Raw genomic sequence first — 27,248 nt, 5'->3', positions numbered from 1 at the left:
TAGCTATTTATGAAAGCAGCCTAAATTCCAGAGCAACTTTGTTATAAGAAGTGTGATGATAATTGTTACCTGGCTAAAACGGTGGTTTTTGCTTTTTGACTCCTCTATGGAAATGTCACTCCTAAGGACTGTTTTTTCCATATGCCAACAAAGTTTGGGTTCCTTTAAAGGACACTGCAGGAACTTCCAGGCTAATAAGCACCTGGAATAATAATAATTGTTCTTTCAAGGGATGCTAGGTGAAAAACAGTTCTGCCTATCTGACATAGCCTTTTTATTTTTTGCAACAGGTATACTATAAGATTTTCTACATTTGTTCTCTATAAATACAAGATCTTGTGTATAAAAGACAAGAAAAAACTAAATTCTAATAAGCCAAATTCTCCAGTCCACACTCTATCAAAAATCCCATGGGTTTCAACAGGAAGACCATAAGACTTGATCCAATGTACTGAAATTATGCAGAGAAAATGCATTTCTTTATTTTATGAATATTACTGAACTCACCCCTGCTTTTGTTTCGTAAACCTAGAAAATGGGAATTAATTATACTGGTTTAACTCAAACTCACTGACATGTAAGGACAATCAATTTGGAAGGCAAACTGTTGCAGCTCCTTCCCCGCTCCCCCATCCCCGGTCTTTCTGGGAATCAGTTTTTGTAACGTGATCTCATAAAAATTTATTGTAGGCTATAACTGATATACTATATTTCACTCGTGAAGAGCAGTGGTGTGGAGGTCAAGTAAATTAAAACCAGAATGTTAATGTGGTAGACTCTGATTTACAATAATGTACATGAAAATAAAGGGGTTAATTTGTCTTGATAATGAAGTAAAGCTGCTATTGTGGAGGAAAAAATGAAGCTAGACATTATGACACTGTCTGAGCTGAGCACTTGCTCCTGACACAGTAGATTGCTATTATGCAATTAAGAGTCCACAGCTGCTTTAATTTTGTCCTTTCTCTGTCCTCAAGTGCCATTTAAAACACCGGTTCAGAAGTATCCGGAGGTTTAGAAGCTTTGAGACACCAGAAGTTAATAACTTAATAGCTTTAATATGCTTTTTTAAACGATATTATTTAATTGTTTTGATCTCTTAGACATTCATGCATGTAGGTGCAGTTCCAGCACCAATCTGAATAGAACCCACCAGGGCATCATCACGAGTGCAGTGGCAGTATTAGACATCCCCCAAGCTGCTACAATGCACCCCAGCCTATATGCAAGTGTAGAACCCCACAGTGATCCCCACGTTGCTGGGGATTCCCTCTGAGCCAGCTGCATGGCAACTTCTCTACTTTCTATAGGTAGCATTGACACTCCCCACTATCCCAAAGCAACCTGGTCATCTGGGTGCACATCTGCGTTGCTGGCTGGATGCATTGTCTCTCCAGCTCCTTATGTTGGGCAGCATAGAGTACCAATGAGAACCCCAGGAACGTTCCCTCAAGTCAGCAGCATTGCCAACCCTCTGCTTTTCCATGGGGACTAGAATTTCACAGGAACCTTGGTATTTTCCTCTCTCCAGTTTCCCGTTTTGCACTGATGTATCCACCACAGCACAGGGAGGTCCAATGGCTATTGCACTGGACTAGGCCTCTGGAGACCTGGATTCTGTTCCCAGCTCTTCCACTGACCTGCTGGGTGATGTTAGGGAAGTTACTTTGCTTCGTTTCTCCTCCCACACCTTCTTTAAGATTATAAGCCCTTCAAGGCAGGGACTGTCTCTGTGTTTGTGGAGTGGCTAACACAATGAGGCCTCTAGGCACCACCATAACACAAATATTAATAAGCACACACCAAACAAACAGCTCACCAGTCAACCACACGGAGTGAATCATATCTGCCTAAAACTTAATATTAAAGTTGAAGGTGTTGCCAACATTCTGTTATTATGCAGATGATTTGCTCTCTTGATCACTAAATCCCAGATCCTAAATAGGACTTAGGTGCCTAAGTATCTTTGAGAATCTGGATCAAAGAGCCTCACACACAGAAAGCATCCCTTGCGCTGTTTCTTCAGCCAGCATGCAGACAAAACTCCTAATGACTTCAAATCACTTCCCTGAATGACTTCAGGGTTGGGTAAAAATAATAGATGGTATGTATCCCTCTGAGCTAATTTATGAAATAACTATTGAGGATACTTTGAAGGGAGCAGGTCTTAAAGGTAACCCAGTACCCAGTAAGTATGGTGCTGTGATGGCCACATTAGGGCCTTAAATCCTAAATATAAGGTGAAAATCCACATACCACATCTCTTGCTAACATACATATTTCTGTGTAACATGGGATCTTACTTATACAGGGTTCAATCCTGCAAATCAATCAAAGGGACTACTCAAATGTTTGAAGTTAAGCATGTGCTTACATGCTTTTCTGGATTGGGGTGAGAATGCTCAGCACCTTGCAAGATTGAGCCTATACACAAAATTATCTGCTATTCTCTTGTACCAGAGGAACTGTGTTGGTATCTGATGGGAAAAAACAATGAGGATTGTTTTTAGAAAATATATTGCATGAACATCTTAGTCGCAGGGTTTTTTCCTTATGTAATTTAATAGAATAATATGTTCACCTAATATAATACTTTGCCTAATAAATCAGAAAAATGACTATAATTGGTGCAGTTAGTTATTCTAAGCATCAGAAGTTCTGAGCAGTGAATTGTGTTTATTAGTGACAGCTGAAAACTTTTGAGTCTCAAAATGTAATAAAATAGTATATTTCTTTAAAAATAATTGTGGTAGCACACAATAGAGTGGTATTAATTTTCACCAAATTTGAGTGGTGCAAGTATCAAAGAAAGAAGATATCAGGTATTCAGTGTAAATCAATTGAATCAGGTAAAAATTAGACTGAATATCAGGGCATTTCTAACCTGAGGTCTGTTAGAATGTGGCATAGTTTCATAAGGGAGGTCGCACAAGCCCATTGTTGGATTCTTTTAAATTTGATTTGGAAATAGAATGGAGGGACAAATCCTGCACTGACTGGTGGATGGAATAAGTGACTTTATAAGAATTTCCCACCACCAGTTTCTTTGCAAAGACTTTAGGAAAAGGCCATACAGATTTGTGATTTTGTTACTATCACTCTGTATTCACCCTTGTGGCTAAAATCACAACCCTGCAGTCCTTTCACAAACACTTCTAAGTCATGCAATTCAGATACAGTTTAATTGCTTGACTGTGGTACAGATGTGTTAGCATTAAAATGACCTACTTTATTGAGAAAGCAATTTAATATAACAGCATGCAAATGGTAAACAATGCTGCATTAAAACTACTGTGTATATATAAGTATCACAACAAAGTTTCATTACAAAAATTAGGTCCCCAAAGCTTTCTTAACAATGCTGAAGAAGAGCTCTGTGTAAGCTCAAAAGCTTGTCTCACCACCAGAGTTGTTCCAATAAAAGATATTACCTCACTCACCTTGTCTCGCTAATATCCTGGGACCAATCCAGCTACAACAACAATGCATTAACCAACTACAGTTACTTTATGTACTGGAAAGGTTTAACTGCAATAGTTTACATATGTTGCTGACACACTATTGAATAACACAACTGAAATATTTCACAGACTATGATATAATACTTCACTGTGAAAGTGTCTAATATGCCAACAATAACCAGGAGAGGCAGGGTGTGCTTTGCCTACACTATTTTGAGTCAGGTACAGCCTTTTCTGTACCCGCTGCTGCTAATAGGCTCAAGCATATGTTTACATGTCTGTTTTATCAACCCACTTTCAGCTGTCACCAACCTTCACAGATAATAATAATAAACACCAAGCACACCCACAAGGAGATAATTGGGAGTGGGGAAAATGCACACAGAGGGCTTGGAGTTCCAGGGATATACAACCACGTAACCTTGCTACTTTTTGCTTCATAAATCATCTTTAGCACAGACAGTAACATGCAATTCTGATTTTCAGGTGTGATTTTTATTGTGTATCTTAATAGATCTTTCAGAAAAAGCACAAGAAATATTGGTAATGTAGTGTCTCTCTTATTTACAGAGTACATAAAATACATGTTTATAAAAGCCATTAAATCTGCAGTTGACGGCATGTGGGTTAATTTATATAAACCAGCACAATTAGATATATATTTTATGAAGCAAGAATTGCAACTCTTTTTTTGTGTGTTGCACATTTAATTATTGTGATCTTGAATTTTATAACCAAACAATGAAATGGGACTAATAATACTGGAAAGCATAGAATTATTAAAACTATTAGACTGCAGACAGGTTGAATATGACAAAGTTGTTTTTAACTAATAGATTCAGGGCAAACAAGCACAGATTTAGACTCAGATACAAAGAATTTAGCCCTCACAAATGTTAAATGATCAGAGGGCATTAGAAAGCAGAACATTTGTGATTCTGATATATTTATTATTTTGGCTCCAATATCTACTTACAATAGACTATTTTGCATGTGAACAAATTTTTTAAAAATCGTATTCTAACCTAATTTTCACTTTACATGAAACATTTAATCTGTGACTGCATTAACTTTAGAAAAATGCAACAATAGTTCTCACGATAAGATGATAAAAGACCACTAGGTAATGCTGTAGAGAAGGCTACAAGTATTATTCAAGGCACTATTCTACTCTGGGATGTTCAGCACATTCAGAGGCTTTGAGTGAAGACAACATTATGAGAGGAGATCAAAAATAAACAAATAAAAAAGGTCTAAAGCTAATATGTACTATATCTAATATTCATACATATTTCTGCCTAATGAAATAAAACCCATCACATTTTAAAGCCATTCCGTTTAACAACATTTGTGGCTTGGAGTAGTATCTGCTAAGTGAATCTGAAATATGAATTTAAAAACATGTCCCTGCAAAATCAATGGACAATGCAAAGGTCAGTCACACTGATCAAGCATCATTTGTCTTAATTAATACAGCTTGTCTGAACATAAAAAATACCCAAAGCCTATCTTGAGACCCTGCTGTAAAACAGAAGGGACCAATGCTCTGCTGGTACATCTCCAATTACTTCAGTGGAGATACACCAGCAGAGAATTTGTTCCAAAGAGTAAACATAAGTAGACTTTACTTAGAATGTTAGGGCCGTATCCAGCAGTTGCTGGTCCACAGAAGTTCCATGAGCTTTCCTGAGCTATGAAGATGTACAGGCTGCTGCTCCCTCTTTTGAGAGAGAGAAGTACCTAGCAACTAAGGAATGCTGAGGATTAGGCATTCTGTGAGCACCCCTTTTCATGGACAGTCCATTTGCAATATATAGCAACCCATCTCTATGGACATGATATTGGAGAAACAGAAGAACTCACTCAGCCCTGACATCTTTTCACAGGCTCATTCTTCCCTGGCTGACTGAATGTCAGTCAGATGGAAAAAAAAATTGGAGAAGCCATAGCCTTAAGATCTTAGAACCTCAGTTGGTGACAACTCCATTTTGGAGGTCTCTTCTGAGAAATAGAGACTACTTGGCTTAGACACTTGCCCTTTCTCATTGTCAGACAAAAAGTAACTGGGGAGGGGAGGCTCCACCAGGACTCTGCCTATTGCAGAGGGCTCCCCTCTACAAACAACCCGAAGGTCATTATGGGGATGGGGAAGACCCACACAGCACTGCTGCATGGCTGTGATGGGAGATAGATGAATTAAGAATTGGGAAGCAGAGCACTCTCTGCTCTCCTAGCATTTGTTAAAACCCATGGTAAAGATTTTTCTTTCTTTCTTTTTTGATCCCTCATGGCACATCAATATTCTCTCAGCCTTCTGTGGTCCGAGAAACCTGTGGACCTTCATGTCACAGAAAGCCAGAGATTATTTTGCTGGATCGGGCCCACTGAATTTCAATGTAATCTTAAAACATTGTCCTTTAAAATTGCTACCATTGATGTGGAAATATTTAATCATTTACAAGAATTATAAATAAAGCCATAATTGACCTAAAACTTAAATCACCTCTAAGCCAATGGGACAAATTCAAGTTCAGTTACACTGCTGTAAATCAGGAGTAACTGCACTGTTAACTAAGAGCAAAATTTTACCCAATTAGCTTCACATAAGTAAGGTGCAGGCCAAATATTACTTGATAAAGAGAAAACTGACTACAGTAATATTCCATTTTTCTATTTTTTCTATATTAAAAGCAATAAATATTAGATATCTATAGATTAGATTTCATATTCATTTTATAGGCTATTTAAATCTATATAATCAGAAATATAAGCAGTAATCCATTGGCCTGTAATACATGTGTGTGTGTGTGTGTGTGTAAACTATTATACTGTTCTAGGTTTATACTACTTGTGTTCTCAGATAGTTATATAAGATTTTAGTTTACAAAAATTCTTGCTATAAAACAGATGTTCATATAAAAGTTTAAATTTTGTTTTGAAAAACAATGAGATTTTATAGTCTTAAGTGTCCAACAATTACTGTACTGTAAGTATTTCACAATTCTATCCATTGATTTGTTTTAGATGGAATTTACTGACACAAAAAATTGGCCAATTACTTCATTAGCAGAGCAACCCATAATAAGAATTAGGACGAATGCACAGATGCAGGAAACGACTAGTTTTGCTGTCCATAATCTTTCTTCTGTGCACAGAGAGCTAACTGTCTTCCTAAAAAAGCGCTCTCCTGAAAACAAAGGCAATTAAAAATATATGCTTTGCTCATATAATATGTTCAGTGTGTGTGAGAGTGCCATGTCTTTCCAGCTGAATTAAATCTGTAAAAAATAAAATAAAGAACTGAGCTGTGGCATTCTAGCAGTTACTAGCCTATAGACTTGTAGATGGACAAAATAAATGCCAAATAACCAAAGGAGGGAAATCTGAAACTTCCTGACAAAGTATGAAAACATACTGTAACTATGGGTATGTACAGAAGAACACTTCTGGCTGACTTTCAAAAAAACCCACCGCAGGATGAGTTCCTATTGTTTATCTCCTCAAAAGGTCAATAATACTGAGATCTAGAACGACATTAACTAATCAGATAACATATACAAATTAGAGCATTTTGACTGGGAGCAAAAAGTCCAATTATTTACCTCTTAAAAAAAAAGAAAATATTTTTTCTTTTCTAAACCTCTCACTTCATAAGCCCTTTAGAAACTCCGTTTAAAAGGAAAAGCTGCCATGCATTTGAAAACCATTACTAAAATGTAGGGATATCCAGATAGTCTTTGGACATTCAGAAAGTAAGTAACAATACAGATATTGAATACTTGGTTCAGTGAACATCCTGGTTTATTGTTCCTTGAATTAAATATTGACGTTATCTTTGCCTCAGTCAATATTTACCTCTCAGAGTAATGAATCTCAATAAGCACCTCAACCAAAGTTAATATCAGCTTATTATTTTACATCACTTAGTATCCATGGAAGAACATCATTGCTTGATTTAACACTAATGACTGCACTGAAAAACAAATGAGCAAAAACTGCAAAATAAAATATTTAGCGCTTTAGATAATGAGTAACATAAACCTGTTATGAATAATTCTTACCAGCATTGCATTTCTTCAGATAAACTGATTCAAGAGACCACAGGCATGGTTCTCCTTTCACCTATACTAATTTTACACTGGTGTAATTCATAGAGTTTGAGGCCAGAAGGGACCACTATGGCCATCTAGTCTGACCTGCAGCATAACACCGGCCAAAAATTTTACCCGGTAATTCCAGCCCTAAAAGATTTTTTTTTTTCTTTTCAACTATTTAAGTGAACACTACTGAGCCCAATAACATGTGGCTGAGTCGGAGCATCTCTCTTAGAAAGACATCTAAATCTTGATTTTAAAACTCTAAGTAATTATTAATTTACTACTCTCCTTGGTAACCACTGGTTTCAATGGCACTGTTCCTGATTTAGACTCATGCAATGTGATCTACTAGCATGGACACCTATGCCTATCCAATTGAGGACTGATAGAGGTGCGAGAGGAGAAGCAGGCCCCATGTCTCCTGTGTGTCTTACAACTGAAAATGTAAAATCATCACAGCTCATGAGTGTCATGATTCGAGCGGAAAAATAATTCTTGTTCATCTAAAACTTCCACAGAATCTTGTATTGTAACAATCTCAGCAAGTCTGAGTTAATGCCAAAAAATGCATTAGAATGTGAAGGGTGGAGGACTGTTTCCAGAAAATAACAATCATACTTTTGCGTGATGTACATTGTACAACAAAACAATTAAATCATGAACTAACCAAGGGGATAGACACTGCCTCCTTTTATGTAAATAAATCTAAACTAGCAACATACAAGGCCTGCAGCTCAATGTATAAAATAGACTAGAGAGAAAAACAGGCACTATTTTATTTTCTATTTAATTTATAGAATTTCTTTCTAAAGTAAAGGCAAAATATCAAAGTAAAAAAAATAAGTTGTTTATCCCGTATTTTTTAGGCTACAGTATTTAAGTGCTATCCCATCTAATAGTTTTACAAATATTACAGTATGACACACTACAAACTTTACTTTTCTTGATCACTCTTTACCACTTTTATTAAAATGTGTATGCTCAAACACGCCTCACTACTCTTACACGATATTAGACTTTTGGCCTAATTTTTCAAAAGTGAATAGTGATCTTGCATGCTTCCATTTTTGGGTGCCTAACTTGAAGCAACCTAAAGAGGTCTGATTTTCAGTAAGTATTGAGCACCCACTTTCTGAAAATCAGGCTTCTTTAAGGCCTTTAGTTGGGAACCCACTTTTTTTTTAAATGTAGGCTTTAATTATTAATTCCTTGTGCCCTTCCAACATACTGCATAATTTATACTAATTGTATTTTTCTAAACTGTTCATTTTAAGTAAAAACAATTCCCTTACTTCAGTTTCTACTGTCCCTGGGCGTCTTTGTAGGATAGATCCTATACTTAAGAAGAGGCTGTATTATAAGGTTTTGACACTACTGAATTTTGTACTTTGCAGTAAAGGTCTTCTCATTGCACAGAATCAAGCATACAAGCTGTAAAGAGTGCTGTTCCGACTGATCGACAATGCACATTTAAATCAGAACATCACATCATTACGAGTCTGAAGGAATAAGTAGTCATATCAGTTAGTACCCAGAAAATTTAAGCTTTGATTTATACAACAACATAAAATAGTTAACCGGGTTTAGTGCCTTTTACAGATTTGTCTTCTTAACTCCAGTGTGAACCATCACATCCTACTTATCCTTCCATACACATTCAGTAAGTTAGCAGGATCCCCTGGTGCATCCATCTTATTATGGATAGAAGACATTGTCTTCTCTCAGATTAGAAAAATAACTGATTTCCCCCCCCCCAATTATTATTTAATATACAGCTGAAGATAACCTCCTACAATTGGTTCTAAAGTCCAATTTAATTAAAGCTATCAAGTCTATCGCTTGTTGCTCTGAGTATTTTAAATAGACTAGAGAAATATTAATCAGAGATGGAATTCCCCAGAAGGTACCTAGTTATCTTCCTTCAAACTTTTTACTTCATCATTTCACTTGGTTTAATATAGCCCTAATTTTAAGCATATGGTATAATAAGCGTAGCAAGAATAATCAGTTCAAAACACTTCTGAGAAATGATTCAGCTCCTTTAAAAAATACAAATGCAAAGGGATGACCATGAAGTATACGATTGTTTGTTGTGATGGGTTGCTTTGTTAACAGACGTTCATCTGTCCCAAATAAATTCCTCACTCCACATTCCGGTATTTGGTAAACAAATTGTACAGCACTCTCAGTGTGGACTTCAAGTCACAATTTACAATATCTAGAAAAGAAGGGGAAAAGGGAAAATCAGCTCTTTTCATGACATCCAGGAAGCCCCAGAAAAAATGCCCATCCTTCTTGCATGCAAGTACATTCTTCTCTCCTCAGTCTCTTCCCCAAATACACAATCACAAACGTAGGAAGCGCGGGTATGGAAGATGGACAAATATAAGAACAATTTTTGACCAGGCCATCAACCCAGCCACAATTTTACAGCCACACTTAATTGTAGGTGCAGATGAATACAGAACACACAACTTCCTGATTTGCAAATACTGTCAGCTAGTTAGATGTCTACATGCAAAAAATTAGCACTCGTGATTATTTGTACCTACAAAATTGCACCCACATTTGATTGTGGGTGAAAAGTTGCAGGTACAAATCTGGAAGCAGTTTTTTTTTTTAAATTGACACTCAGGGCCTGATCTTCCAGTCGGACTGTTCAGATATGGAGGGGCTGCAGGATTGGGTCCATACTGAATAAAACATATTCTGTTAGATATTTATTTAGCAAGAAAATTAAAGCACTTCGACATTCTTAAGGTGAGATTTTTCTAAAGCATCTTGGGAGTTCGGTGTACAAATGCCTCTGAAAGTTGTTGCTGAAGATCTCACATCCCCAGTCCTTAAAAAGTTAGGAACATGGTCAAGTAGATGGCTGAATTGGAGCCTCAACCGATATATATCTAAGCTTAAAAAAAACCCACCTTTGCGAAACAAGAGAGCTAATGAATGTCCACTCTGTATCCGAGAGAGGTTGTTGAGAAAGTCAATGTTATTGTGACAGAATATATATCAAATTAAATGACCCGAATCACTGCTCTGGTCCGTGTAAACAAGTCATCTTCAAAGCATGCAGGCAGTCCTAGCAAATTATGTAATTATCAAAATAATATTGCCATTCTAGTAGTTCTATTGCAGTCTTGTATGTGATTCTGAAGATTACACAACAAATGTCTACGCTCTAATGGTCCAATCCAGCCAAACCCATGCATGGTTTTCCAAGCTATGCAAACTGTAGAAGGCTGTGGACATTGGCTACATGGCAAGGCAGCTGCAGAAGCCATACAGAAAAAAGCTTCATTTCCAGATTTGAGTAATTATGGAGCCTCCTGAGTTTCATGAAGGGACTATTCCACCTAATGGAATTAATGCATCCCTAGGCCCCTTCACTTTGTGGCCCCTTGGAAGACACAGATAGGTTCCAGGAGCTAATAGGCAAGGCTATAAAATGTAAAAAATCCCAAAGCTGCTGGGAATCAAGAGAAGGGCATTTCTACACAGCCCAGATTGCTACAGTTATGGTCTGCCTTTCTACCTCTAAAAAGGGGAGGTTCCCCCATCAAGCCTGGAGCTGGGAATCTTGGAGTCACATGACCCCCTTTATTCCCTTATAGAGGAGTCCTACAGAACTTAATGGAAAACTTTGAACAAATATTTTCAAACCACCCCATAAAATGTATCTGAAAATTTCGTAATCTCTATGGAATTCTACAGGATTACTCCTGAGGGCATTTAAGTGAAGGGAGCTCAGTGGATGGTGGTCTGGGTGCAGGGGTTGGGGTCTGGAGACAGGGGGTCCTGAGGCAGGGGGGCTCCAGATGCAGGGATTGTGGTTCAGTGGGGTGAGATTTGGGTATGGAGGGCTAGGGGAGTTCTGGAAGTACACAGTGAGGCTTGGCAGGGGTGTCTGACTATGGGAGGTCTGGATGCATGGGTGTAGGGTGGATGGGGGAGCAGCTCCCGGTACAGTGACCTCTCCCACCACAGTTAAGAAGCGATGGGGGCAGGAAGCAGGTGAGGATGCTGAGCTTCCTGCAGCTAGGGGAGGTTTCCGGGGGTGGGTCTGAGGCAGTCCCAGACACTCCTTGCAAGGAAAGAGGAAGTCGTGTCCTCTCCTGCCTCCAGCCCAGCTGGGTCTAGCAGCTGACCCCAGCTCAGGTTAGGAGCCACTGGCTGGAGTGTCCCTAGCCCCGCGGTGATTTGCCTTTCCGCCAGCTGCTTCGGGTGCATGAAATGATGTACCTGCTCTGCTAGAGAGTGGTGTGTGACTGCTCTTGCAGCTTCTCTTTGCTCCCCTTTCAGAAAGTCATTTTTCTGCGGGGAAGCAAAGAAATCTGTGGGGGACATGATTCTGCACATGTGCAGTGGTGCAGAATTCCCCCAGGAGTACAGGATGGTTAAAAAAAACCCTCTAGAAAGACTAATCATTTCTATTCACTTCCATAACACTGAATAGAACTCTATTATATTTCTATAGAAACATAATTTTATCAAATTCTTCTCATAATAGCTCATTTCCATGGCTAGTTTCTAAAATGGAGTGTCACCCAGAAGGAGCTTGCACTCGACAATGCTTTAAAATTCTTCACTCAGTCATGGATGAGGAGACACAGGCCGAGTGCAAAAATTCCTATGAGTCCTAGCGGAACTGATGGAAGTCCAACCAGGATCTGGACTATGAGCCATGGAGTTTATCTTCTGCCGGAGTGTGCCCCTTAAATATTAGAGTTGGATGTCCTGAAAAGCTGGCTGCATTCTGGAGACCACAATTTAATTGTGTTTGTGTTCACATTTTAAATTACACCCGCACCAAGTTTCTGCCTGCATTTGTGCTGTAACCGAAGGCCAACAGCCTTGCACCATGCAAGAACTTGCAAGCTCAAGGCTTTCATTAAAGACTGATGAACAGAGTTTATGAAATCACTTCTGCTATATGCAGTTAGGGCCATTTTAGAAAGAAAATCATAATGACTAGTAAAGAAAACAATGATGGCCAAAATTGGGAACCTAAATTTAGGCTCTTCGGTCCATATTCACTTCAATGCAAGCTGTGCTCCTAAATCATTTAGGTGCTTTTGAAAATCCCATCCTTAGGTACGTAAACATGGACTTCAGAGTCTAACTTTAGGCTTTTTTTTCTGAAAATGTTGGCTGATGACATTTAGCATCATATCTGTAGACATCTCTTGAATACAAAGTAGTAGTAAAAGATAAAATTAAAGGGGCCCTTTTAAGCTCTTTCATTGTATATAATTGCAAATAATATATTGCAAATAACAAAAATAAATGGGTGGCCCTGAAAAAGTTAATACCATGCAGATATGCTAATTTATTTACCATATTCACTATTTTTTTCTACATATGTTTTTCATATTCTGCAGCATTTATTCATCAGAAATTTCATAGAAGCTGTGTAGGAATTTTAAGACTATTTAGTATACACATTTATAGTAAGATACTTTCCAATGCTCTTTTGCTCTCTGGAAATTTTAGGCATGGGCATTGTGCCCAATGTAATAACACATAAAACAGATGCATTTTTCCATTCACATTGGGCAGGAAGTTTCATATTAAGCATTTCAATAAATGCACAAGAAATGGCATATATATATATATCTCATATATATAAATCAAGCCATAGGGACATTTCTTGTGCATTTCTTGTGCATTTTTCCATTCACATTGGGCAGGAAGTTTCATATTAAGCATTTCAATATATATATATATATATGCCATTTCTTGTGCATTTATTGAAATGCTTAATATGAAACTTCCTGCCCAATGTGAATGGAAAAATGCACAAGAAATGCACAAGAAATGTCTCTATGGCTTGATTTATATTGGAAAAATTAGCTGTCCCCTAGAGCAGTAAATACCTGAAAAATTAAAATGCCATAAGAATTTTAGACCTCCACCAGGAGTGGGAGATCACAGCTACTCTCTGTTTTACATGAAACCCTGGATTTCACTATTTCCACCACCTTACTTTGATTGCCCAAACATAAGGCCTTGTGATATAGTCACCGTCAATGTAGCTAAAGTAGGCCTGCACGCAATAGTCCCAGCCATCACACGAAGTGAAAAACTCTGATCAATATTGCCAGATTAAGGCATAGGCCTAAAGGTCTGTGCCCGCAACCCCAGCTCCTGAGGCCTATGATTATGTCAGAATTTCAGCTTTTTTGTTTGTTTGTTTTGTAAAGTAAGGGCTTGTCTGTAGTTGAAATGCTATCGCGGCACAGCTGCAGCTGTTCCAATGTTGTGCTTCAATATAAACAGTACCTATGCCGACACGAGGGTTTCTCCGGTCAGCGTAGGTAATCCACCTCCCTGAGAGATGGTAGCTAGGTCAATGGAAGATTTCTTCTGTCAACCTAACACTGTCTACAGTGGGAGTTAGACTGGCTTAACTATGGTAGTCAGGGATGTGGATTTTTCACACCCCTGAGCAATGTAGCTGGGTCGACCTAACTTTTTAGTGTAGACTAGGACTGAGCCTCTAGCTGTTATCATTACAAAGAAATAGTTGAAAAGGTGACCATAGCATACATGCTCTAGTGATAGGTTTCAGAGTAGCAGCCATGTTAGTCTGTATCCGCAAAAAGAACAGGAGTACTTGTGGCACCTTAGAGACGAACAAATTTATTAGAGCATAAGCTTTCGTGCACTTTCCGAAGAAGTGGGCTGTAGTCCACAAAAGCTTATGCTCTAATAAATTTGTTAGTCTCTAAGGTGCCACAAGTACTCCTGTTCTTTATGCTCTAGTGATGTCAGCCTTAGTCTGCAGACAACCTGCAATGATAGGTGTGAAAAGTCCGAACTGTCCCATTCATCTCTATGGGGTGTTACTTCCACACCATACTGTGCTGGAAATGTCCAGCCAACACCACCCAGAAAAGGATTGCGTGTGTGTCGGCAGAGTGCAGTAAGCCCAGCAAACAGATACCCCAACAGCCTGAGTGTAAGTACTGGGGCAGGGCCCTGCTGCCATTCCTGCCTTTTTGAGGGACCCTTGCTCTTCCAAGGGAAGCATGTGTGTATATAAGCAGTGAGGGGTGGGAAGGGGGAGAAGGGAGCTGCCACTCCTGAGAGAATAAGAGGGGCCCAAGTTGCTGTCCCTGTTTCTCTGGGAAGGGAGAGGAAGTCCCTGCCACACTACTCATACTGGGAGATGGAACCATGGCTGGGGCGGGGCTACAGGAGTGGCGCCACAGAGGCACTCCATGTCATATCATGGGGTGCCTCAGGCTCTGGATTGCCTCAATCCAGCCTTGTGAGTGGGACTTAAACCCATGTTTTTATATGAGAGTGCAAGGGTGAAATTCCGGTTCTACTAAAATCAATGGCGAAACTCTCACCATCTTCAGTGGGGCTCAGCTTTCCCCCAAGTCTCAACCTCTTGCCTATAAATTTAGCAGCAGAAATACATAAGACACAAGTCTGAAAATTCACCAGTATAAAAAGTCATCTCATGAAGATGAGGGAACATTGGATCAGATAAATGCAAAATATTTTGAATTTTCACAATTAAATACTGTGTTCAAAGGCAACTCAATGAACATTTGATATTTGTCTTTTCCTACCACAATGAATAAGTCTTCGACACAACCCTTATGAATTATGTTGCACATTTTGGAGGGTTTAGCAGGCGAAGGTGAAATGGGAGGGAGTAGGGTTATCCAGATGTGTGGGCAATACAATTCACAAATAATTTTTCATATTATTAATATCATCATCTGTTCAGTACAGGTGTTCATGATGGATAAGTCCTACCCTGGCCAGAGCAGAATTATCACCTGTTGTGTCCTTTGCAGAAGCACTTTTACTGGCAAAGGCAGGAATTGTCAAGGAGGGGCTGAGGAACACATGCTGAAAGGACTATGCTGCTTCTCTGAGGATCAGCATACACCCCCATGTAGCACTTGATGCTGATTGAAAGAGAGCTAGACACATACCCTAACCACAGATTGCCTGAGCACTACAGACAGACTTGCCTCTCTACTTTTGTCATTTAAGAGGTTCCTTGTACCCTCATCCCACCCGCAACACCACTGCACAGGATAGGATTTCATCCTTAAACTGATAAAAAGATTAATAATAAATAAAGTAGGATACCTTCTGGCCTCGGTTTTGGTTTTTCCAACCCTCCATCTTGCATTAGCTCAAATGAAAAGGACACATTAATGACCTGGTGATATAATGAACACATTCATTATTGTACATTATTTCCTGCCCAGTGTACATGGTCAGCATAGGCTGCGTTTAAGGCTACAGAGCCAAATCCTCAGATGGTGTAAGTTGTCATGGGTCCATACATCAGAGGATCTAGTCCATAGAAACCAGAGAACTAATCATTATTCCAAGTATTTTTTGGTCAGAAATCAAAATATTTGCAAATGGGATTGTCCTGATCGGAATAGGATTTGGGCTCAACTGTCCACTGAGAGACAAGTTAGCTTGGTAAATTACTTAAAAATTAACAAAAATAAAATAGTAAAAATTGAACACTATACAGTCCAGGTACAAATAGACAGCTGAATTGCCTTGGATGAGCATAGAGAATGTGTGTGAAGACTAAGGGCAGTGTTTGGTCTTAAAATTGTATATTGTGCATATAAGGGAATATGCCTTCATATTTTTAAACTATGTGAAATCTTGCAAATGTCCAGTTTTTGTTGTTCATAATTTGATTCCGCCAGCACTCAGCCACAGACGTCCTATTTAAGTCAGTGGTAATACTGAGTATTGCTCAATGGCAGCACTGCAATGGCTGCCAACAAACAGTTAATATTTCCTAGAAACCAGACAGTTAACACAATTTCCTCCTCTACTCAGATGAGGCAATAACCATAGTATCTCAAATACTACTGTGTAGTAAATGCTGGCAATGCTGAATTTTTAATGGTGACCACTGTAGTTCCTTTTTTTTTTTAACCTAGGTAGAGTACATCAGTCTTATGTAAAAAGGTTTGTATGGTGTATTACAGGAAGTGTTTTTCTTTATATAAAAATATAAAATCCAACAACAGAATTACCTTTTGTTCAAAACTATCAGGAGTCAAGAAAAAGCTGTGCAGAGGCACAAAATAGCCCTCCAGGAGACCCATTAGCAGCACTAGGTACACACCGTCTGCAAACTGTAAGAGACCATGATATGTCTGAGTATATATTCTAAAATCATATAATTATTTTGCCTGAGAAGCAAGATACCCTTTGCCTAATAAAGCCTGCTGGTGACACTACTAACCTAAACATTTTTAATTACATCAAAAGATTTAATTTATGTGACTTCTTATGCTTATATCAGGTATTACACTGTGTTATGCCTTCATGGCTAAACTGATCTGAGACTGACATAAACAAGTGGGCGTATAAACACCCTGGAAAGAGGTTGTGGCCAGCAGAGACCTGCAGTTATGGGCATCTTGTCATTGAAGGCTGAGTAGATTTGGTAACTGGGAAGTGGATTCATCACTGGAGGAACAGGGGGTTGTGAGCCCATTTCTGTAGTGTGGGAGCCTTGGGATGGCTGGTCTATGGAACACACTTTCAATTCAAGTATCAGAGGGGTAGCCGTGTTAGTCTGAATCTGTAAAAAGCAACAGAGGGTCCTGTGGCACCTTTGAGACTAACAGAAGTACTGGGAGCATAAGCTTTCGTGGGTAAGAACCTCACTTCTTCAGATGCAAGAAGTGAGGTTCTTACCCACGAAAGCTTATGCTCCCAGTACTTCTGTTAGTCTCAAAGGTGCCACAGGACCCTCTGTTGCTTTTTACAGATTCAGACTAACACGGCTACCCCTCTGATACTTGAATTGAAAGTGTGTTCCATAGACCAGCCATCCCAAGGCTCCCACACTACAGAAATGGGCTCACAACCCCCAAGTCTTGCATCTGAAGAAGTGAGGTTCTTACCCACGAAAGCTTATGCTCCCAGTACTTCTGTTAGTCTCAAAGGTGCCACAGGACCCTCTGTTACTTTCAATTCAGATTCTGCTGGCCCTGTGGCAGAGGCACAGCCGTCTCTTCCGAACTGTTTGTGATATGGCACATAGCCCCAGAGCAGAAGCAAGTAGAAATGAATATGTCATCTAATGATTGCACAAGAAATCTCAATATATTGGAAAAAGAGGAGGGGAATAAAGAAACAAAAGGGTTGTCCAGAGATCAGTAAAGTCCATATTAACCTATTTTTCAGTGTACACAATTATAGGTAGACGGCATCCATCTAACTGCTATGGTGCATCCTTATTTCATTATGCACCATAACTTCACACATTATGCACATGGTTTTCATACATGTTACTTTTAAATTTTAAAACATGTTTCTCAAAAATTTCAGAACAAAATCACATTCCTCAAAGAACAATAAGCATGTCAAGCTTTTTAAAAACATGGTTTTGAGTTCCTTGAGATGACACGAATTCTGTATTTTTTAAAAAAGAAATGTATTCTTTTCACACTTGTGTAACACAAAAGCAGATTAATGGATTTTTTTCTGAACCTGGGCTGAGACCAGGCATGAGCAAATTTTTGCCCAAAGGCAACATTTCAGAGAAAGTCATGAATGACTGTGAAGAGAGGTTTAGAATAGAATGGCCATCTCAATCTTATCTATACATCACGACTATCAATGCTAGAACATAGCCTCACTTAATCAAATTCTGTTTATCCAATTCCCCAGGTTATCTGAAGCAGCTCAGTGTCTCCCTGAAGCTGCTCATCATCTCTCTGCTGTTGGAAATACAATCAACCTTTCAGCTTAGCGAAATCCAGTTTCAATGAATTTTTTAGGGGTCTCTAGGGACGTTGATTAATGAGGGTTCTTCAGTAAGAAAACAATGGAATAAACAAACACACTTAGAAACAAAGCCATATTTCTGAAAGCCTTTATATGTCTTCTCCCATCTAGTTCTTAATTTCACCTGTGCAAAATCCATACCTATTAGAGACTTGTAGACAGTTATACAAGGGGTTCTGAGACTTTTTCGTAAAAAGAGTCATGTCTTAAAGGAAAAAATGCCCTATGGACTTCTCCCCTCTCACTAGTGATCATGCAGACCACCTTCCTTCCTATCGCATCATGTAACTTCCTTGTGGCAACTGCAGCAATTGTTTATATAGAAAAAGAATACTAGGGAAATATTTAATGTATTTTTAGCTTCTTTCGATGCATTCTAGCGACTGGAAACAAGGAGGAGGAGCCAGCACCATGTCACACTGTGGAGCTCTCAGGCTTAGAACCCAGTGATGCAACTGCTTATACACTCAATAACTTTATGTGTGTAAGCAGTCTCTGTGAGAAGTGTCACAGCAGTCCCATGAGATTATTCATTTGAGTTAAGTAAAGATAGCTGGAATGCAATTGCCCAAGTTGGAATTTGATCAGAATACCAGGGCGAAGATTCTGCAAAAACTGCTATGGAATCTCTAATGACCAAAATTGTTCTGGACCCTCCTTATATAGTGTACAGCTAACATTAATTAATATTAATGGTAAAGGAAGTACAAATCTTTTGAGGGAATGTGCTCCAGAAATTCAGTTACTACTAGAATAGCTCATTGTCTTTGCAGTATAGTCTTTATCTTCACATGAAAGCCCTATATAAAATTAAGCAATTCAGAGAGGTTCCTGGGTGAAATATTTTCTTTGAAGATGGTTTAATAAGACTCCAGTGAAACTTTTGAACAAGTTATGATACGTGTATAGTATGGTGCAATTGTCCTCCCACGGCTATGAATTCTTACCTGGGTTTCCAGTTCTGTAACCTCCAAATTCAGTTTATTCAGGTGCTTGTTCACAAAAGTGATGAGGGTCTGAAAAATAAGAACATGTCGATCAAGGCACACTTTTTAAAGCAGCAGTTTCAACTTTTCCCATAAGTTAGACTTGCACGTGCACAGTGTTTAGAGCTGATTTCTAAATGTTTTAAAGTTACAAACAGAAACCTGCGATTTTTAAAGTATTTTACTCCTAGATTGATTGGTTTTCTGAGAGAGGAACAGAACTGACATGAACACTAATCAGATAATTAAAACACATTGTTATAATGTGATTCTTCTTCAGAAAGCTTAAAAAAAAGATTTGTAGCAGTCTAGAGAGTTGTGTTATTAGACTAGGCTTCAATCTGATAGCAGCTGAAATACATGGGGGCAGATAATCCGCTGATGTAAATTGGCATTTCTCAATTGGCTTCAGCGGAGATAAGGATCGACCTATTGAGTTTTCTTTTACATTACATATAGGGTACGTTTACGCTGTAATTAAAAACCCCTGGCTGACCCATGCCAGCTAACTTGGGCTTGCAGGGCACAGGCTAAGGGGCTGTTTAACTGCAGTGAAGACATTTGGGCTCGGCCTGGAGCCCAGGCTGTAGGACCCTGCAAGGTAGGAGGGTCCCAGAGCTCGGGCTGCAGCCCAAAACCAAATGTCTACACAACAATTAAACAGCCCTTTAGCCATGAGCTCAAGTCAGCTGGCACTGGCCGGTTGCGGGTGTCTAACTGCAGTGTAGACATACCCAGAGTTACATGACAAAGTTCTTTACAATGGAGACATCTATATATCTCCCCTATTCTATCTTCTGAAGCAAAATTAATGTTGATGAAAGCAATAAATGTAACACTCAGAATTTATAATCACAGGATTATGACTTTCATTTTCAGTGTAAAGTTTATTTTTATTACATTAAATATGTTAATGTGCTACTTAATTGTATTTCAGAAATAAAGCACTTTCCAACCTTTTTTACAACATTGAGCTTGTCTGGAGCATGGTCAAATAAAGTGTCAAATGCATCCCGTTCTGAAAAAATAGTCAAATCTGTTAACATAGCAAGCAACAGCTATCCAAGTGCATAATAAACACTAATTAAAGAGCATGAATGATGAGACCAACAGCATCAGCAGAATCTTTTAATGTAGTTTCTTTTTACTGCAATTACTGTATATTCTGATTGTTCGTCTCTTTCTATAATCTCCTAGAAACTATTACTGTCTTTTGCCAGTAACATAGATTTTCCCTGGGATTTGGGCTGCTTAATGAAGTGATCTGAACAATGAACTGTAATTTTCTCCCTGAGAATTAACAACGATCAATATCTACCTGTATAAATACCTTGATAACTAGGCATAGGTAGATAGTGAACCAAATGAATTCATGAACAATGTGAACTTGCACCTTCAGTCACTGAGAGAGCAACATTTGTAACAAAGTGCATGGGATGCTTGCATTACATTGTGATCTTGGTTCGTTACCACATTATAACAAGTCCTCATGTCACAGTTGTAAAATGATGCTTGATATAGATGATTTTGTGCCACCGTGAAATGTGTCCTGTGACATTTTAATGTCCCAGGTTGCAGGACAACCCCACTGAAATTAGCGTAATCTCTGAAAGACCAGGACAGATAGCCAACCTACCAGAGGTGGGAGGACTGAGGTAACAGTGGACTCACCTTCTGAAAAGAAAAAGAGACCTTGAATCATCCCCAAGTTACTCCATTTTGGCTAGTAATTGGGGTGGCACAAAATGACTCCACAGAGAGCTGCTTTTGCCCTCCCTAAACAGAAAGAGCTAGAATGATAACTTTACTCAGTCCCATTGACTTCAATGGTGATTTTACATGGAGTAAGGTTCTACTCAATATGAGTAAGAGTATCACAGCCTGACCCAAAAAGCATCTCCATGACCAGCGTTTTTGAACTCAGCTGTGAATAAATTATGTAAGCCAGAATAACATTGTTCTGGTTTTAGTCTCAGTGACATTAAAGGTGCAATCTCAGGATAAAATCATAACAACTCTTTCAATTAAAAGAGACTAAGCGTCTCCATTGCAAGCAAAGAGGAGCATAGCATCAAATGCTCTAAAAGGAATGGCAGTTGTATTATGGAACATCATCTTTCATTCATGTTGGGAACCTCTAATCATTAATATTTTTATATTGAAGTTCTAGGGTGAACTCACCAATCACCTGTAAAATAGCATTTGCTGAGAGGCATAAGAAATAATTTGTTTTAAAAATGGCTATGCTGACATCAATGTTTCTCTTATTTGTTAACTGCCATCCCAATCTACAACACATTCATTTATATATTTATCAAGGCAGCTGCAAATCCTGGCCTGACTTATGGTTTGACTGAACGGATCAGCTGCAGGAGAATTAATTCATGTACACTCAAGAAAATGATAATAATCAAATGAAACTTACCATACCTTCCTGATAATGCCCTATAGTAAAAAGCAAAACACAATTATTATGTATCTCATTTACTTTACTTCATGCTTTTCTTTAAGATGGACAAGAAAACTGCATATATGGCCTTAGCTCTGTGGAAACTGGAGTAGGTTAATAGAGTTCAATGGAGCGCTACCCATTTACCCACTTGAGACTCTGGCTCATAGCATCTTGAATCAACTAACATAGTCTTGCTGGCTTCAATAAAGGTTCATGGTGATACCAAATAGTACACTTCTTACTGCTGAGCCAAATCAACAGCCTTCTCTTGTGGAGAAGGTTTTTGCTATGTTTATTTCATGAACTCTTTTCCCTTTGCCCCAAATATCCAGTTGTCATGGCCACTACAATAAAGTGCTAGCCAAAACAACAATGCCTAGACTAGGTTCTTAAGGACTGCAGAGTTTTGTTTCATTTGATCCTTCATATAAATATCACACTTGTAATAAACCCATAATAATGAGAATTAATAATGAGTCATTAGCCTGAACACTCCTCACTCTATTAGAAAGTAGAATTTTCTGCTGTTGCTTCTTGCTGGACTTGAATAATGTTTCCACTGTACATTGCAGTGTGAGATCACATGTAAATGTTTTACCATGGTCACTTATGCTTCTTCAGAGCCTAATGGCGAATGAAATATTGGGGAACAGTTTTTTCTTTTCTGAGATAATTTAGCACTTCATCAACTAAACTGTGAAAGGTAAAAGCCTAAGACATACCCCTCTTCTTGTCTGTTTGAAAAACGTATTCAGACAATTTTGAATCTATAGTATTTGAAACAGGATGCAATATAGATTTCTTGAAATGCACAAATTTCATACATCGTTGCTCTACCTTTCCTTTAGTCTCAGTCTTTTGGAGATTTGCCGTTACTTTGTCATTAGTAATTCCAACTCGGTAATGTTACATTTTGAGAGGCATGTTTGAAAGCCTTGTAAAGACTAAACTATAATCACTAGCTGAAGCATGATCCCTCCTGGAACCCCAATAATGAAATCTAAATATCACCAAATGGTTGAATTTTTGAGACACATCTGTGTTCAATTACTGAACTGCTGGCAACAGTGGTGTTGACATACTCAGTGTTACCAGTTATTTCCTCTAGGATTTGTCGGGACTGGAGGATTCCTTCTCGTTTCTGGAAAAAAAAAATGGGTTTTTGTTTAGTTTAGTACAGTTTAATGTTTACGGTACTATAAAAATTATCTATGATCTACAAATATCATCAGATAAACATAAAAATAAAAATCTACATTTTTTTTCAAACTTGACTGTATTATTTTATTTCCATTTGTATGTATTCCACAGAATTTAGTCCAGATAACTCACTTGTTAAAATAAAAAGTTAAGAATGCCACCAATGGTATAATACTAAGAGACTTGAAATGTCACTTTGTGTAACAGAGAACCTAAGGACTAAACGATCTGTTTCTTCCCCTTTCTCCATTTTTCTTCCCTCACTTTTCTGTCTAAGGCTCCAGTTCAGCAAAGCACATGAAACAGCTTAAGCACACAAATCGGAGGTTCGCTGAAGAGAGCCGGTGTGCTGAATTGCAGCCTATGTTGAAAAAGCAGCCCAGGCAAAGGGTGCCCCCGTAGTCCCAGTTTTTGCAATCCTTTCCTCCCATTCTAGCTATCCTTTCTTTCCCTGTTCTCTTTCTTCATCCTTATTATTATTTTTATTTCAAACTTGCCATTTTTCGCTCCTCTCTGCCTTAGAGGCTGTGTTTGTTTGGGAAGAAACTCCAAAATGAAGGACAATATACAGGGCCTGATCCAAATTCCAAGTCAGTGTTAGTTTTACTTCAATGTTTTATGGATCAGGCCAATATACAGGAAGATCCTTGCATGTGCTAATTTATAGATTCATAGATTCTAGGACTGGAAGGGACCTCGAGAGGTCATCGAGTCCAGTCCCCTGTCCACATGGCAGGACCAAATACTGTCTAGACCATCCCTGATAGACATTTATCTAACCTACTCTTAAATATCTCCAGAGATGGAGATTCCACAACCTCCTTAGGCAATTTATTCCAGTGTTTAACCACCCTGACAGTTAGGAACTTTTTCCTAATGTCCAACCTAGACCTCCCTTGCTGCAGTTTAAACCCATTGCTTCTTGTTCTATCCTTAGAGGCTAAGGTGAACAAGTTTTCTCCCTCCTCCTTATGACACCCTTTTAGATACCTGAAAACTGCTATCATGTCCCCTCTCAGTCTTCTCTTTTCCAAACTAAACAAACCCAATTCCTTCAGCCTTCCTTCATAGGTCATGTTCTCAAGACCTTTAATCATTCTTGTTGCTCTTCTTTGGACCCTTTCCAATTTCTCCACATCTTTCTTGAAATGCGGTGCCCAGAACTGGACACAATACTCCAGCTGAGGCCTAACCAGAACAGAGCAGAAGAATGACTTCTCATGTCTTGCTCACAACACACCTGTTAATACATCCCAGAATCATGTTTACTTTTTTTGCAACAGCATCACACTGTTGACTCATATTTAGCTTGTGGTCCACTATAACCCCTAGATCCCTTTCTGCCGTACTCCTTCCTAGACCGTCTCTTCCCATTCTTCCTAAGTGGAGCACTTTGCATTTGTCTTTGTTAAACTTCATCCTGTTTAACTCAGACCATTTCTCCAATTTGTCCAGATCATTTTGAATTATGACCCTGTCCTCCAAAGCAGTTGCAATCCCTCCCAGTTTGGTATCATACGCAAACTTAATAAGCGTACTTTCTATGCCAATATCTAAGTCGTTGATGAAGATATTGAACAGAGCCGGTCCCAAAACAGATCCCTGCGGAACCCCACTCGTTTTGCCTTTCCAGCAGGATTGGGAACCATTAATAACAACTCTCTGAGTACGGTTATCCAGCCAGTTATGCACCCACCTTATAGTAGCCTCATCTAAATTGTATTTGCCTAGTTTATCGATAAGAATATCATGCGAGACCATATCAAATGCCTTACTAAAGTCTAGGTATACCACATCCACAGCTTCTCCCTTATCCACAAGACTCGTTATCCTATCGAAGAAAGCTATCAGATTGGTTTGACATGATTTGTTCTTTACAAATCCATGCTGGCTGTTCCCTATCACCTTACCACCTTCCAAGTGTTTGCAGATGATTTCCTTAATTACTTGCTCCATTATCTTCCCTGGCACAGAAGTTAAACTAACTGGTCTGTAGTTTCCTGGATTGTTTTTATTTCCCTTTTTATAGATGGGCACTATATTTGCCCTTTTCCAGTTTTCTGGAATCTCTCCCATCTCCCATGATTTTCCAAAGATAATAGCTAGAGGCTCAGATACCTCCTCTATTAGCTCCTTGAGTATTCTAGGATGCATTTCATCAGGCCCTGGTGACTTGCAGGCATCTAACTTTTCTACGTGATTTTTCACTTTTTTTTTATTTTATCTGCTAAACCTACCCCCTTCCCTTTAGCATTCACGATGTTAGGCATTCCTTCAGACTTCTCGGTGAAGACCGAAACAAAGAAGTCATTAAGCATCTCCGCCATTTCCAAGTTTCCTGTTACTGTTTCTCCCTCTTCACTGAGCAGTGGGCCTACCCTGTCTTTGGTCTTCCTCTTGCTTCTTGATAAAAAGTCTTCTTGTTTCCCTTTATTCCTGTAGCTAGTTTGAGTTCATTTTGTGACTTTGCCTTTCTAATCTTGTCCCTGCATTCCTGTGTTGTTTGCCTATATTCATCCTTTGTAATCTGTCCTAGTTTCCATTTTTTATATGACTCCTTTTTATTTTTTAGATCATGCAAGATCTCGTGGTTAAGCCAAGGTGGTCTTTTGCCACATTTTCTATCTTTCCTAACCAGCGGAATAGCTTGCTTTTGGGCCCTTAATAGTATCCCTTTGAAAAACTGCCAACTCTCCTCAGTTGTTTTTCCCCTCAGTCTTGATTCCCATGGGACCTTACCTATCAGCTCTCTGAGCTTACCAAAATCCGCCTTCCTGAAATCCATTGTTTCTATTTTGCTGTTCTCCCTTCTACCCTTCCTTAGAATTGCAAACTCTATGATTTCATGATCACTTTCACCCAAGCTGCCTTCTACTTTCAATTCTCAACGAGTTCCTCCCTATTTGTTAAAATCAAGTCTAGAACAGCTTCCCCCCAGTAGCTTTTTCAACCTTCTGAAATAAAAAGTTGTCTGCAATGCAGTCCAAGAATTTGTTGGATAGTCTGTGCCCCGCTGTGTTATTTTCCCAACATATATCCGGATAGTTGAAGTCCCCCATCACCACCAAATCTCGGGCTTTGGATGATTTTGTTAGTTGTTTAAAAAAAGCCTCATCCACCTCTTCCACATGGTTAGGTGGCCTGTAGTAGACTCCTAGCATGACATCACCCTTGTTTTTTTACCCCTTTTAGCCTAACCCAGAGACTCTCAACACTTCCATCTCCTATGTCCATCTCTACCTCAGTCCAAGTGTGTACATTTTTAATATATAAGGCAACACCTCCTCCCTTTTCCCCCTGTCTATCCTTCCTGAGCAAGCTGTACCCACCCAGTTAGTGGTCAATGCTGTATACTGGCTAAGGAGTTGACTGACTGTCAGAGAGTCTGAGTTAGTTGGCAAAAGAAGCAGCCTCAGTCTCCTCAGTTCCTTCCCTTACATTGATCACCGCCATTTTGGCCTTGGACTACACATTTCAGGAATGTATTGCCTCTCTCGGTGTTCTCTTTGTTAACTTTCATCAATGGTGGTCGTCAAATTTTGTAGTACAAAAAGAAAAATCAGGCAAGCTCTGAGTGTTACACCATTCTCCACTCTCCATCACACAAGGCAGTGTCAAAGTAATTTTATACTTGTCCTAAGATCACACACATCACCACTACACGAAAGAGTCTAGAGGAGAACAACTTCAAAGAACACTGATTATTCCCCCTCTAAAAAGAGGGGTACAGTGGTCATGGTGGCTACTTAGGAATGAGGCAGTGGTATCTGTGAAGCAGGTGTGCTACTACTCCCTTGCTTGAAGAGAAGAGATGCATGGGCAACCCCAATGCAGAGTCCTGCTGCTCAGACTGCGTGGTGGGATGAGGATTTGGCTTGGTTTGATTATATTACTATCAACTGACATTATACAAATATATAAAATTTAGTTTTGTGGAGAAAGTCATATATCATAGAATATCAGGATTGGAAGGGACCTCAAGAGGTCATCTAGTCCAGCCCCCTGCTCAAAGCAGGACCAATCCCCAGACAGATTTTTGCCTCAGATCCCTAAATGGCCCCCTCAAGGATTGAACTCACAACCCTGGGTTTAACAGGGCAATGCTCAAACCACTGAGATAACCCTCCCCCAGGTTTGTATGTTCCAGGTTTGTTTGTTTTGTAACTATAGATTTAAATAAGTACTAAATAAGTTCTAATTTCTGGTTGAAAGTACCAATTGCACTTAGCTTAAAACTTCATATTGGGGGAAG

At 39.0% G+C, this 27,248-nt stretch overlaps 1 protein-coding gene across 4 annotated transcripts in view; it reads right to left on the bottom strand.

The window, feature by feature from the left end:
- Positions 1–6,257: 6,257 nt before the first annotated feature.
- PARVA (parvin alpha) overlaps positions 6,258–27,248 on the bottom strand; it is an 89,443-nt gene continuing 68,452 nt past the window's right edge. For 3 of the 4 annotated variants that reach the window (XM_065592224.1, XM_005311025.5, XM_005311026.5), the window contains exons 7-13: positions 22,879–22,937; positions 21,770–21,789; positions 20,301–20,362; positions 19,306–19,374; positions 16,594–16,695; positions 15,674–15,746; positions 6,258–9,776 (exon numbers count right to left, since the gene is read on the bottom strand). In XM_065592224.1, coding sequence (XP_065448296.1) covers positions 9,700–9,776; positions 15,674–15,746; positions 16,594–16,695; positions 19,306–19,374; positions 20,301–20,362; positions 21,770–21,789; positions 22,879–22,937 — 462 coding nt within the window. In that variant the 3' untranslated portion in view covers positions 6,258–9,699. The remainder of the gene's footprint in view (positions 9,777–15,673; positions 15,747–16,593; positions 16,696–19,305; positions 19,375–20,300; positions 20,363–21,769; positions 21,790–22,878; positions 22,938–27,248) is intronic. The other variant, XM_042858917.2, reaches the window with a different exon arrangement.

Source organism: Chrysemys picta, chromosome 4, assembly GCF_011386835.1.
Source record: "Chrysemys picta bellii isolate R12L10 chromosome 4, ASM1138683v2, whole genome shotgun sequence".
Lineage (NCBI taxonomy): Eukaryota > Metazoa > Chordata > Testudines > Emydidae > Chrysemys > Chrysemys picta.
Note: the sequence above shows the minus strand (reverse complement) of the source record. Positions and strands in the feature narration are given on the sequence as shown.